Here is a 14,754-nt window from a genome sequence, read left to right as displayed (position 1 = left end):
CCTTGAACAGGACCGGTTGAGGCTGTCGAGACTGCCTAGTGGCAGATGCCCCTGGCATAGGAGAGGCAGCACGATTAAAGGAGAAATGTTTGAACCTCTTCTTAACTGGTAAAAGTGAGCTTTCTCCATTAGAGGTCCTTTGGATGTACTTATCCAGATTGTCTCTAAATAGCCGTACCCATGAAGGGGAAAAAACTGGCTAAGAGCTTTTTACACAGTGCTTCGGCTGATCAATTTTTCAGTCACAGAACTCTGCGAGAATGCACTAGTGCAAGCATAAGCCATAAGACTAAAATGATAGTCTTTCAAAGCATCTGTGAGAAAAAGTAAATCAGATACACCAGCCCATTGTGGGCCATCTAATCAGGCAGAATTTCAGGTATATCCACAAACTGTTCCTGAATGGACTGCGATACACCAATTGCCTTTAAAGACTTATTGTCTTTAAAAAGAAGTTCCAACGTTTTATCTGTTGGATCCTTTAACATCAGTGCATTATCCATCAGATATGTGAAACTCTGCTCACTGAGGCGATTGCAGCATCAATTCCTGGAACCCCCCACCATTTTCTTCATAGAAATCCTCTTTCGTAGATAAAGTGTGGAGAATTTCTTGGGAGGAAAATATTGTTTATCCAGATGTTTCCATTCAGAATACATAAGCTTTTTTCGCCATGCCTGAATAGGAAAAAACATCCCCAGATGGGGGAGGTTCTAATGAACCCAATTAGAGGTAAGTTCCTCAAGACCCTGTGCTGCAGGCAACAAAAAAGGTTGAGTAATAGAGTACACAAGCAACCTGTCTCATGATGCTACTCCTTCCATATTAGGATCCTCAGAAGAGGATAAATAAGTATCTTCCAAATATTTGGGAAGATCTACCTGATCCCCAATCTCCTGCAACTCAATAAGAGTGTCCTGAGGGCTAGATGGGAATCTACTATGTTTAGCCCCAATATGGAGAGACCTTATAGCATTAAGCTTCTTTCAATTTTACAAAAATCCTTTTCTCTGTAATTTACTGACCGACACAGCTCCTCTCTTAGCCACTGGGTTGTTATGCCCATTACCAGGAGAATACTAGGCATTAGTTGTAATACAACACTCAGAACTCTAGTTCTGCCAAGGGGGCGGTCCCTTGGGCAACAACCCTCCAGCCTGCCATGCAGTCATCAGTACGTCAACAAGCAGTATAACAAAGAGAAAAGGGGAGAGGCGGGTGCTGTGTCGGGTGGTGAATTACAGAGAAAAGGATTTTACAATGAGTACAAAAAATCCTATTTACTCTTATATTCACCGACCGACAAAGCTCAATAGCCATTGGGATGTCCCCAAGCAGTGCCAAACGAGGGGTGGGAAAACAGCATAAAAACTTCATCCACCAAGGCAAGTGGGAACTAGTGAAACTTTACCCACAAAAAAACAACAGTGCATGGAGGAATCCACCACAAAACCAGGGTAACCTCAACAGGAGTGACTACCCACAACCGCACCAAAACTGCGGAAAGTAATTCAACAGCACAGTGACTAAACGGTACTGCGTTTTTATCGAAAAACTAGGAAAAAAATATATTGCATCTTCAATTGCAACTAAACGGCCGCATGCAAAAATTTGTGGCCAAAACATGCATGAGCGGCATGAGCGGATGCACCGACGTCTACTTTGTAGAACTTGGTAAACGTGTGGACAGAAGACCAGGTCGTCGCTTTACACACCTGAGCGACAGGCGATTGGTGTCGGAAGGCCCAAGACTCTTGCTCTTGTAAAGTGGGCCGTGACTGGAAAGGGGGCACCTGCCCCTTCAAGGCATAGCCTTGTACGACAATCTATCTGATCCACTTGGAAATGGTGGCCTACGAGACCACCATGACTTAATTGGGACCAGCCACCGAAACAAACTGAGTCTGACTTCAGAAAAGGGAGCAGGGGCAGACAAATACACCTTTAGAGCACGAACCATGTCCAGAGCGTGAAGGGCCACTTCCTTAGGGTGCTTCGGCTTAGGAAACAGAGATGGTAATACAATGTACTCATTGATAAGGCGACTTGCAGGACAAAGCCGCCAGGTCCGAAACCCTCCTGGCCGATGTGATGGCCACTAGAAAGACCACTTTCTACGAAAGAGTCCACACTGATATTCTCAAACGGTGGTGTTTAAATCGCCGATAACACCAGGTTAAAATCCCATGGGGGTAACAGTGGAAGCACTGGAGGGACTACATGTCGCACCCCCTGAACAAAGGTACTCACTAATGAGTGAGCCACCAGGGGTCGCTGGAAAAAACAAAAAAAAACAAAAGAAAAAAAAACAGCCAAGGCTGATAATTGCCCCTTAATGGTGCTTAACGCCAATTTCTGGTCTACTCCTCGCTGAAGAAACAGCAAGATCGTGGATATAGAAAAGGAGCGAGAATGCCAGCCTTTCTCCTCTCACATGGAGATGTAAGCCTTCCAGGTGAGCTGATATATCTTCCGAGAAGATGATTTCCGCTCCCTCTACATAGTTAAGGTCACTGAGTCCGACAAACCTCAGTACCTCAACACCTGGCTCTCAATAGCCATGCCGTTAAAGCCAGCAATGGTAAAGCAGGATGTAGAATCAGACCTTGAGACAGAAGATCCTCTCGTAATGGCAGTCGCCATGGGGCGTCCGTCACCAGGCGCACTAGGTCTGCGTACCAAGCACGCTGAGGCCAATCTGGGGCAAAAAGTATTACTGGGATCCCCTCGACTACCACTCTGCGAAGCAGACATGGCAACAGTTTCAGTGGAGGAAGGCCTTGATCAGCTGGTACTGATCCCACGGAGCCACCAGAGCATCTGCCCATGGATCTCTTGCCCTGGACACGAACCTCGGCACCTTCCGATTGAGACAGGAGGCCAGAAGTTCCACGTCTGGTGTACCCCACCTCAGGCACAGTAGCCTGAAAACCTCCGGATGCAACGCCCATTCTCCTGGGTCCAGCATCTGGCGACTCAGATAATCCGCCTGCCAGTTCTCCACTCCCGGGATGTAAATGGCCGACAGGGTCAGTACGTGTCGATCTGCCCACCGAAGTATGTGAGCGACCTTCCATGCGGCAGTTGAGCTTCTTGTTCCCCCTTGGTGATTGACGTATGCCACAGCCGTGGCCTTGTTTGACTGGATCCCGATCGGATGCCCCTGTAGTCTTATCGACCATGTGGAGAGGCACAGCCTGATCACTCTGATTTCGAGCAGATTGATCAGCAACTTTGATTCTTCCACCGACCAGAGGCCCTGAGCCGACTGAACCTCCATCACTCCACCCCAGCTGGATAGGCTGGCATCCGTTGTGATCACTGTCCAGTTCAGAGGTAGGAACAACTTCCCGGCCTGAATCACCGGGGACCACAGCCACCAGATCAGTGAATCTCTGACTGACTGGCTCACCTGTATCTGTTGATCCAGGGACAACTGAGATTTGTCCCATTTAACAAAATCTCCTTCTGCAGGACTCTGGTGTGGAACTGGGCATATGGTACTGCCTCGAAGGAGGCTACCATGAGTCCCAGGACTCGCATACAGAAGCGGAGCGAAGACAACTTTGGGTTCCTCAGCAGTTTTACCACAGATCTGAGAGGTCTGCAGTTTGTCTGAAGGGAGAAAAAAATCTCGCTTCCCTGGAGTCCAGCAGCAAGCCTAAGTAGTACAGACGTTGGGTTGGTACAATCAACAACTTCTTTGGGTGCAACAGCCACCCAAATTCTTGCAGGGTCTGCATGGTGATCGCCAGATTCTCCTCCAATTAGGAGGTGGAAGATGCCCTCAGGAAACGTTCGATTGCGGAACCGGTACAACCACCCCGCGACTCAGCAGGTCCCTTACTGCCACCAAGGGGGCTCCCAGCGAGCCGGGGATACAGGCATGCTGGAGGGGAAGAATCTGTTTAGCAGCCAAGAGAGAAACACTATCTTATAGCCAGAGGAAATCAGATCGCAGACACATGCAAACTCCCAAAGGCGACCCCCCACTCGAGGCATGGGTGGGGGCCAACCTTCATGCGGTAGCACTTTTGTTCGCAGGCTTGTTAGGCTTGCGGTTCCAGGGACGTTTTTGTCCTTCCGTGGTTGTCCTGGGGACATTTAGCCGAAGCTCCGGGCGGACGAAAAAGCCGATTGTGAGCGGAAAAAGAGGGCCCTTGCCTGCGGCGTGGCTCCTTAGCCTTCCTGGCCTGTGGGAGTAGTGTACTCTTACCACCCGTGGCACCTCAGCACCATTGCTGACACTGAAGCCCTGGATAACAGAGGGAGAGTATCCAGGGCCACGTCACAAACGTACTTAAGGCCTTGCAATAGTTGGTCTGCTAGTTCCACGCAGACAGGGGAGGCCTTTTGCTCTCCCAATTTGCGGTGCAAACGTTTTCCACACTCAGTCAGTGTCTGCGACACCAGTGCGGATGCCAGTACTGGTCGCATGGCTGACTCCACAACCGTAAACAAGGAACGAGCCACCGCCTCGGCCTTCCTATCCGTGGGATTCTTGAATGCAGGAGTCCCCTCAAGCGGGATCGTGGTTAGTTTATTTAACCTAGATACTGAGGGGTTTACGACCGGAGGAGCCGACCATATCTTAAGAAGGCTTTCCTCAAAGGGGTAACGCACTGCCAAGTTTTTGGGGACCAAAAAGGTCCATTGTAGGCGACCCCATTCCCTGTAGATGAATTTGTGAAAATAAGTCAAATACGCGAACACCTTAGGTGAATGTGCTGGCTTGTGGGACCCAAAAGGGGCCGGTATATCAGCAGAGGAATCCGCTGGCTCCTAAATCTTCAGGGTATCATGCACAGCTGTGATAAGTGCTCCAACAGGCGCCTTATCGCGCCTGGACCCGCAATCATCCTCACTGTCCGAATGGTCCTGGTCAGCCACGTCTGATAGGTCAGAGCAGGGGTCTCGGGCCGCAGCAGGGCCCGAGTCTGCATCAGAGCTCTCCCCAGAGGACGGGGGGGCAGGGGGCAAGGGCCTCTTACGTGCACCTTTCCTGCCACGTGCCGCCTCTATCTTAGCAACATAGGGGTCAAGAAATGCCGTCAGGGTGTCCATGTGCACCACACTAACCACAGGTGACCCGGTTGCTATAGCCTGGATTTCGGGGGAAGAAACACCAGTTTCTGAAGCCATGCTGACCCTATCCTGTCTGCCACCTGCAAGGGGACTTAGGACAGTGAAGGTCCCACCCTCCTGCTGATGCCCCGTGGGGGGGTACTTAGCGCTAGACTCACCACCCTGGGGCGTTCTGTGAATGCCGAAAACAGGGCCTGTAGTCCCTAGGAGGTTCCCAGATGCAGAGAGGCGAAAAAACTGTCAGCAGCAGCTCCAACAGCGGTGCCACGATCTGCAGAACAGCTTCAGCGTTCAGCACAGAGCCATTCTGTGTCCCACACACACAGTGGATACAGGAAGTAACTAGAGAAAGCACATGTCATGCTGTCACAAGAGGCCAGCAGTGAAGAAAGCATTCAGGCTTTCACAAATTAGCCGCCAATGTAATCAATAGGAATCCTAAGGAAAATGGCTGCTGAAGCTCCCCAGGGGAATCTATAGCAAGGATAGGCAATTAGTGGACCTCCAGATGTTACAGAACTACAATTCCCATGAGGCATAGCAAGACTTAGAGCCATAAGCATGACAGCTAGAGGCAGAGGAATGATGGGACTTGTAGTTTAGCAACAGCTGGAGGTCTGCTAATTGCATATCCCTGATCTATAGCTTTCCCAAATCCGAGATGGCCGCCGGAACAGCGCCATGCAGTGAAGAGAGCAAAAATAAAAACGAGCTGCCTGCTGACAGACAAACTCCACAAAAACTGCTTTTTGGGACCCCAGACCTGGACCAGGACTGAACAGCAACCGCACAGAGCCCCCACAGGTGAGAAACAGCGACCCCACACACCGCCCGCAGCGCATGCAGACATCCCCTTCAGAGGGGGAAGGGAGGGGTGATAGGGACTTGGGGAGAGAAGATAAGGAGGTGAGGTGGCCCCTGAATCGACCCCCCAGGGATTGCCCAGCTGCTCCCCCAACCGAAGCAGGGAGAGACGTACTTACCAGTCCTGAAGAGCTGAGAGACATTCCATCACAGACCTACTCCTGCGCAGTTACAGGGAAGCTGTTGGCCTCGGTATACTGTGATCCAGACATCAGTAGCCGGGTCATATGTATACCCCGGAGCATTGAAACTCACGACCACCTCTGGAGCCGAGGCATGTCATGGCCTCCCGAGCCTTAGCTGCGGCCTGCTCGCGCTCGATGGCCGGACTGGGGAGACTACAAGGATGTCATTAACCAGTCTGTCACCCAGCCGGCAGTTGATAGAACATCTTGGGATCTCTCATCTTGCGCAAAAAGCAGCAAACCTGCAGTAAAAATATGGACCGAGAGGCCCGCAGGATTTCCTAGTTCAATCTCCTTGCAATGCAAAATAAAAACTGAAGCTGAAGCTGCTAGCAGCAGGAGGAGGGTTGATAGCACAGGGCCCGCCCCCCTGGGGTGGAATTAAAGTTCTGTGTATTGTGTAACAATTTTGCCTAGTTTCTCCTAATGGCAGGCTATACAACCCATGTAGTTACAGAGAGTAGCTGTGTCGGTCGGGGGGGGGGGGGGGGGGGGGGAACACCCACTACACAGAAATATTGATCTTATCCCACAGGTGCATATACAGTTAAAGAAATGACAAGGACACTCAAAACAACTTGATAAAGACTTTACCTGTTTTATGGTAAACGTGTCTCCTTTTGCACCTGCTGTGTGAAGGAGCTTCAGTAATGCAGGCAAAGGTCGTACCTGGTGGATAGTTAAAAAAAATATAAATAAGATTATTTTAAATAATAATACAATTATATCCATAAATACAGATGAGATTAGATATAGATGGATTATATACATACACACATACATACAGTGCCTTGCAAAAGTATTCGGTCCCCTTGAACTTTTCAACCTTTTGCCACATTTCAGGCTTCAAACAAAGATATAAAATTTTTATTTTTTGTGAAGAATCACCAACAAGTGGGACACAATTGTCAAGTGGAACTAAATCTATTGGATTTTTGAAACTTTTTTAACTAATAAAAAAATGAAAAGTGGGGCGTGCAAAATTATTCGGCCCCCTTGCATTAATACTTTGTAGTAGAGGTCGACCGATATGTCGGTCGGCCGATATATCGGCCGATATTTGGCATTTTTTAATTAATCGGCATCGGCAGATTGTGCTGTTAAAAAAGGCTGATGATATATTCAGCGCAACTTGCAAATCACTTCAGTAATAGAAGTCAGTGCAAGTTGCCTGGAGACTTAGCGACTTGTCTCCTCTCTGGGCAGTCTGCCAAGAAAAGATCAAAAAGATACAATGTTTACACTTGAATGAATGAACTCAACTCAGTGTGTAGAGTTCTCAGTTTAACCATTTAAAGACTAAATCTTTTTTGACACTTGATGCTTACAAATAAAAATCCTGTATTTTCTGCTAGAAATTCACTTAGAACCCTCCAAAACTTATATATATCTTTTTTAGCAGAGATCCCAGGGAATAAAATAGCGGTTGTTGCAATATTTTATGTCACACGGTATTTGCACAGCGGTCTTTCAAACTCAATTTTTTGGGGGGAAAAAAAACTGATTAAAAAAAAAAACAGTAAAGTTAGCCCATTTTTTTTCAAAGTTTTGATTACCTGTTTTTGTGTAATATGTGTAATATATATATATTATATATATATATATATATATATATATATATTATATAAAATCTCATTCTAAATTATACATACAAGTGAACTGTTTGGATGTTTGTTTTGTTTAATAAATGTAAGAAATTTTCTTTATCACTCAGTGCCGGTTCACACAGGAGCGACTCAGATCAGACTTCAAGTCGCCCCAAGTCACCTCAGGTCGCACAACATGTAGAAACCAATGTAAGTGAATGAGAGCTGTCTTAATGCACACTACTGAAGTCGCTCCGACTTCAGAAAAGGTTCCTGTACTACTTCAATCCGACTTGTAGGCGACTGGTACCCATTGATTTCAATGGAGGTCGCCTCCAAGTCAGATCTCCGTCTATACAGAGGCGACTCTCAGAGAATTATCAGCTCTCAAAAGGAGTTCCCCCCTGAGAGCTCATTCTCTGATTGGCCACGGCAAGTCACCTGGCCTAGGGCGACTTAAAGTAGTGTTGTAAGTCACGTCACATCACGTCAAGTCACGTCACGTCCAAGTTGCCTCCAAAAGTCGTGTTGCCCCTGTGTGAACCGAGCCTCAAGGCTGCTTTCACACTGGAGCGAGCAGGCGTTGACGGTAAAACACTGCCAGTTTTAGCGGCGCTTTACCGTCATTTTAGCTGGGCACTTATAATCCAGCTAGCGGCCCAGGAAGGGGTTAAATGTGCCCGTGAAGCGCCGCTGCCAAATCGGATTGCAGGTGCTTCGGCAGCGGTGCCCATTCATTTCAATGGGCAGGAGTGGTGGAGGAGCGGTATACACCACTCGAAAGATGCTGCTTGCAGGACCTTTTTTTAACGTCCTGCCAGCGCATCTCCTCAGTGTGAAAGCACTCGGGGCTTCCACACAGACTGCAGGGGATCCGTTTTGCAGGCACTTTACAGGCGCTATTTTAAAGCAATTACAGCTGCAAGTCGCTTGGGGTATGTCTCTATCAGTTTTGCACATCGAGAGACTGAATTCTTGCTCATTCATCCTTGCAAAACAGCTCGAGCTCAGTGAGGTTGGATGGAGAGCGTTTGTGAACAGCAGTTTTCAGCTCTTTCCACAGATTCTCGATTGGATTCAGGTCTGGACTTTGACTTGGTCATTCTAACACCTGGATACGTTTATTTGTGAACCATTCCTTTGTAGATTTTGCTGTATGTTTGGGATCATTGTCTTGTTGGAAGATAAATCTCCGTCCCAGTTTCAGGTCTTTTGCAGACTCCAACAGGTTTTCATCCAGAATGGTCCTGTATTTGGCTGCATCCATCTTCCCCTCAATTTTAACCATCTTCCCTGTCCCTGCTGAAGAAAAGCAGGCCCAAACCATGATGCTGCCACCATGACAGTGGGGATGGTGTGTTGAGGGTGATGAGCTATGTTGCTTTTACGCCAAACATATCGTTTTAAATTGTGGGCAAAAAGTTCGATTTTGGTTTTAATCTGACCAGAGCACCTTCTTCCACATGTTTGGTGTGTCTCCCAGGTGGCTTGTGGCAAAATTTAGACGAGACTTTTTATGGATATCTTTGAGAAATGGCTTTCTTCTTGCCACTCTTCCATAAAGGCCAGATTTGTGCAGTGTACGACTGATTGTTGTCCTATGGACAGACTCTCCCACCTCAGCTGTAGTTCTCTGCAGTTCATCCAGAGTGATCATGGGCCTCTTGGCTGCATCTCTGATCAGTCTTCTCCTTGTCTGAGCTTAAAGTTTAGAGGGACGGCCAGGTCTTGGTAGATTTGCATTGGTCTGATTCTCCTTCCATTTCAAAATGATCGCTTGCACAGTGCTCCTTGGGATGTTTAAAGCTTGGGAAATCTTTTTGTATCCAAATGCGGCTTTAAACTTCTTCACAACGGTATTACGGAACTGCCTGGTGTGTTCCTTGGTCTTCATGATGCTCTCTGCGCTTTCAACAGAACCCTGAGACTATCACAGAGCAGGTGCATTTATACAGAGACTTGATTACACACAGGTAGATTCTATTTATCACCATCAGTCATTTAGGACAACATTGGATCATTCAGAGATCCTCACTGAACTTCTGGAGTGAGTTTGCTGCACTGAAAGTAAAGGGGCCGAATAATTTTGCACGCATCACTTTTCAGTTTTTTATTTGCTAAAAAATTTTAAAATATCCAATAGATTTCGTTCCACTTCACAATTGTGTCCCACTTGTTGGTGATTCTTCACAAAAAATTAAAATGTTGTTATATCTTTATGTTTGAAGCCTGAAATGTGGCAAAAGGTTGAAAAGTTCAAGGGGGCCGAATACTTTCGCAAGGCACTGTTTATGTATGTATACACACACACACATATATATACACACACACACATACACACTTGTGCTCATAAGTTTACATACCCTGGCAGAATCTATGGATTTCTTGACTATTATAACCAGTTCCTGACCAGCTCAAGTATTTATTTTTTTCGGGGGCAGAACGGCATCCCTGCCCGAAATCCTGTACGGGGTTCCCTTCAAGAGCCGAAAGAGGGTACACTCGTGCGCCCACTGCACAGCGGAGGACCTGATTCATGTTTCCGGTGATAGCGTGCACGAGAGCCAGCACGTGGATTTGTTTGTGTAAACACTCAAATCACTGTTCTGTCAGGGGAGGAGACAAGTCGTTTGTTCCTACTAAGTAGGAACACATATGTCTGCTCCCTTAGTCAGTCCTATATACAGCTAGAACACACATTTAACCCCTTCCCTGCCAGTGACATTAATATCGTAATCAGTGTATACTTATAGCACTGTTCGCTATATAAACCTCAATGGTTCCAAAAATTTGTCAAACGCATCCGCTCTGTCGGTTACAATGTCGCAGATCACCGCCACTACTAGTAGCAAACCAATCAATATACGCTTATGTAGAAGAATACATATTGGCCTAAACTGATAAAGAATTTTTTTGGTTTAAAAAAAAAAAAAAAAAAAAAAAAAAGAATAGTAATTGGGCATATTTATTAATTTTTTTTGGTGTATAGCGCCAAAAAATAAAAAAACCTGAGGTGATCAAATAACACCAAAATAAAACTATTTTTAGGAAAAATTTGAGGCAGTGTCAAATTGCAAAAAGTGCTCTAGTCAGGAAAGGAGTAAAATCTTCCGGGCTGAAGTGGTTAACAGGGAATATGAATGATAACACAAACATTTCTTTCACTCATGGTTAGTGTTTGGCTGAAGCCATTTATTATCTATCAACTGTTTACTCTTTTTAAATCATAATCACAACAGAAACTACCCAAATGACACTGATCAAAAGAGAACATACCCTGGTGATTTTGGCCTGATAACATAAATACAAAAGTTGACACAAAGCTGTTTGAATGGCTATTAAAAAGGTAACCATCCTCCACTGTGATCGGTTTGCTTGTAATTAGTGTGTGTATAAAAGGGAGATGCATTTCTGGACTCGTGACAGACCCTTGCATCGTTCATCCAGTGCTGCGCTGACGTTTCTGCATTCTGAGTCATGAGGAAAGCAAAAGAATTGTCAAGCTATAAATCACAAGTAGTAACTAATGAACAAAACCACACTGGGACTGGTAGGAAGCTGCCAACATAGTGCTCTCACCCAATATCAGTAAACAAGTATTAAATATGTGGCGCTACCCAACCCAACTGTAATGCTAATCCCTATTGCTATACATTTAAATAATAAACTTCAAAAAAATACTTAATCTCGAACAAACTACAAAGTGCATGCATAAGTCGCAATGGATACTGTATTAACAATATTTTATCTCCCAGTGTAGATTCCTCTTAAACATGCACATTCCTTTAAAGTGCAAAAACAATGTAGGCAAAAATTGCAAAAAATGAAAAGATCTCACAAATGCAAAAATTGCAACCCACAAATCAATACAAAGTGCAAAAAATGCAATGTGCAAATAGTACAGTAAGTGCAAAAAGTGCAATAAATGAATAGTCTGAACTTATATTGAATAGTCTCTGTTAGGGCAGAAACAACTAATCGATTAATAGACAACTAATCGATTATGAAATTAATAAATCGATTACTATTTTCATAAATCGATTAATCTGCCAGTAACAAACAGGGTTAAAAACAAAAACTAAAGAAAAACAAAAAAAAGAGCCCTTTATAGTACAAGAGCAGCAAATAAATCGGTGCTGTAAATATTGCTTTCACAGTTCTACAGTTAAAAAAAAAAAAAAAAAAAAAAAAAAATGAACCCCTTACAGTAGTGATTATCTGCTTTTTTCCTACTGTAAAGGGCTAATTTTAGTTTTTTTAACCCCACTATGTTACTTGACGTCTCAGACCTGGTTCACATCTATGTGTTTATTGGTGCTTTTTGCAGAAATGCCCTACAGTTCATTTACATGGTTTCCTATGGGACACGTTCACATCTGAAAGGGTCAGGGACCTTTAACGCAAAATGGTGCTTTATTGGTTCAATGTACTTCAATGGAGAAGCTGCAGAAAAGCATCTAATGCGTTTTTGCAGCAAGTTGCGTTTTTTGCATTTTTTGGGCCGATTAAAAAAAAAAACACAAATTGCTGCAAAAACGCATTACATGCTTAAACTGCCCAAAAAAATGCAAAAAACGCAAATTGCAGTAAAATTACGTGCACAAAAATCAAAAACACACAGCAAAAGGCACTGCAGAAATAGATCAAAAGCAAACTGCCCAGGTGTGTACTGAGCCTTATGCCGGCCACACGGAAAAAAAATTTGTACATCCGCATGAGAGAATTTTGTTGGAAATTTCTAAAATGAATGTTATTTCTGAACAAAAACCACATACATTGTCTGAAAATTCCTTTGACTAAGAAGTTTTCTATTTCCAAACTTTCCCGTCACTGTAGTTGAAAATGAACGTCCAATTGACCCACTTTTTTTTTTTTTTTTAAGGTTATTAACCGATTAATCGAAACAATCGTCCAACTAATCGATTATGAAAATAATCTTTAGTTGCAGCCCTAGTCTCTGTGTAGATGATCCAAAGATCCTTGCTATAGTTCATCCGTGAAATAAGGTGCAATAACCAGGTGCAAATGCAGCAATCGATTGGTGAATACAGACCAACAGGCAATGTCTGATCTGTCCAATCTGCGGTGCGCCGCCTGCTTCCCCCAGCCTATCACCTCTAGTAGCGGCCCCCACAGGCCTGATAGAACTTTAAGTCAGCAATCAATCCACTCAAACGATCGATCTGTATGGGGTCACACCATTCAGCAGGGTTCAATCAAGCCCTCTGATCTCCAAGCTTGAGCGTTATCCCAAACAAACTATGAAATAAGAAAGGAAGGGATGGTGGGCTCCAGTGTGTAGTAATTCAATACTTTTTTTTATTAATTTTTTATTCCAGTACATAAACTTACATATAAAAATGATGAGTAGCGAAACCAAACGAACGTGTTGACAACACCCAGCTCCTCCCTGGCCATCCCTTCAGGTTGCAGCCAAGGCTGCGCCGTAGACAGCGGTGCGCAGGCGCACTGAGCGCAGCATTTCCAACAATGGAGCTGCCGCGCGTGTCGGCTCCCGTGCGCATGCGCAGGAGTGACGTCATCGCAGCTCCGCCGAATGACAGCGGCGGAGCTGCGAGACCCCACCGAGAAGATGGATGCGCCGGACTACAGGAGACAGCGGTGACATCGCTGGCTCCTGTGTCAGGTAAGTGACACATAATGGACTACTATGCGATGCATAGTAGTCCATTATGCTTTACCTTTGCAGGGAATGAAAGAGGAAGTTAACCCATCAGGGTTTACTTCCTCTTTAAGGCCTTGCACTAACTGGTCTGGTAGTTCCACGCAGACGGGAATAGCCTGCTGCTTCTCCAATTCGCGGTGGAAAAGTTTTGTCCACTCAGTGTCTGTGACACAAGTGCTGTGGCCAGTACTGGTCGCATTGCAGACCCCACGACCGTAAACAAGGAAAGGGCCACTGCCTCGGCCTTCCTGTCTGTAGGGTCCTTAACCACTTGCCTACTGGGCACTTAAACACCCCTCCTGCCCAGACCAATTTTCAGCTTTCGGTGCTCTCATACTTTGAATGACAATTACTCAGTCATGCAACACTGTACCCAAATGAATTTTTTGTCCTTTTTTTCCCACAAATAGAGCTATCTTTTGGTGGTATTTGATCACCTCAGTGTTTATTTTTTGCGCTATAAATGAAAAAAGACCGAAAATTTTGAAAAAAAACAAACACATTTTTCTTTGTTTCTGTGATCAAATTATACAAATTATTAACTTTTCTTCATACATTTTGGCCACAATTTATACTGCTACATATCTTTGCTAAAAATAACCCAAATTAGTGGATATTATTTGGTCTTTGTGAAAGTTAGAGAGTCCACAAGCTGTGGTGCAAATCATAAAAAAATGATCACATCTGATGTACTGGTAGCCATCTCATTTCTTGCGACCCGAACAAGCCAGGAAAGTACAACTACCCCCCAAATTACCGCTTTTTGGAAAGTAGACATTCCAAGGTATTTAGTAAGTGGCATAGTAAGGTTTTTGTGTTGTAATTTTTTCCCACAATTCTTTGCAAAAAAAATTTCCCACAAAATTGTCATTGCAATAGGTTATTTCTCTCACATGGCATGTGTGTACCACAAATTAACCAAAATACATTCTGCTACTCCTCCTGAGTATTACGATACCACATGTGTGGGACTTTTTCACAGCCTGGACACTAAAGCCCCATACATACTATCAGTTTTTCCTTCAGGTTTACCAAAACCTTGTAGTACAAGGGCGTGCCTGATTGCATACACATTGAAACTCCTAAGGTTTTACCTCATATTATATGGTTTTGGTAAATCTGAAGGAATAACTTAGCAGAAAAACTGATAGTGTGTATGGGGCTTTAGAGAGACCCAACATGCAGGGAGCGCCATCACATATTCTAGGAGCATAAATTACACATCTAACTTGTTGACTACCTATTACACTTTTGAAGGCCCTGGAGCACCAGGACAATGACACGCGACACTGACGTGGCACTGATGGCACTAATACGTGGCACTGATGATACGTGACACTGACGTGGC

At 44.9% G+C, this 14,754-nt stretch overlaps 1 protein-coding gene across 3 annotated transcripts in view; it reads right to left on the bottom strand.

Annotated features, from left to right (window-relative positions):
* MDM4 (MDM4 regulator of p53) overlaps window positions 1-14,754 on the bottom strand; it is a 207,819-nt gene that overhangs the window by 124,602 nt on the left and 68,463 nt on the right. For all 3 annotated transcript variants that reach the window (XM_077481257.1, XM_077481259.1, XM_077481258.1), the window contains one exon: window positions 6,729-6,803. In XM_077481257.1, coding sequence (XP_077337383.1) covers window positions 6,729-6,803 — 75 coding nt within the window. The remainder of the gene's footprint in view (window positions 1-6,728; window positions 6,804-14,754) is intronic.

Source organism: Lithobates pipiens, unplaced genomic scaffold (genome assembly GCF_037356315.1).
Source record: "Lithobates pipiens isolate NorthernLeopardFrog02 unplaced genomic scaffold, aLitPip1_a1.2 Scaffold_16, whole genome shotgun sequence".
Classification (NCBI taxonomy): domain Eukaryota; kingdom Metazoa; phylum Chordata; class Amphibia; order Anura; family Ranidae; genus Lithobates; species Lithobates pipiens.
The sequence above is the reverse complement of the archived record's forward strand: the minus strand, read 5'-3'. Positions and strand labels throughout refer to the sequence as shown.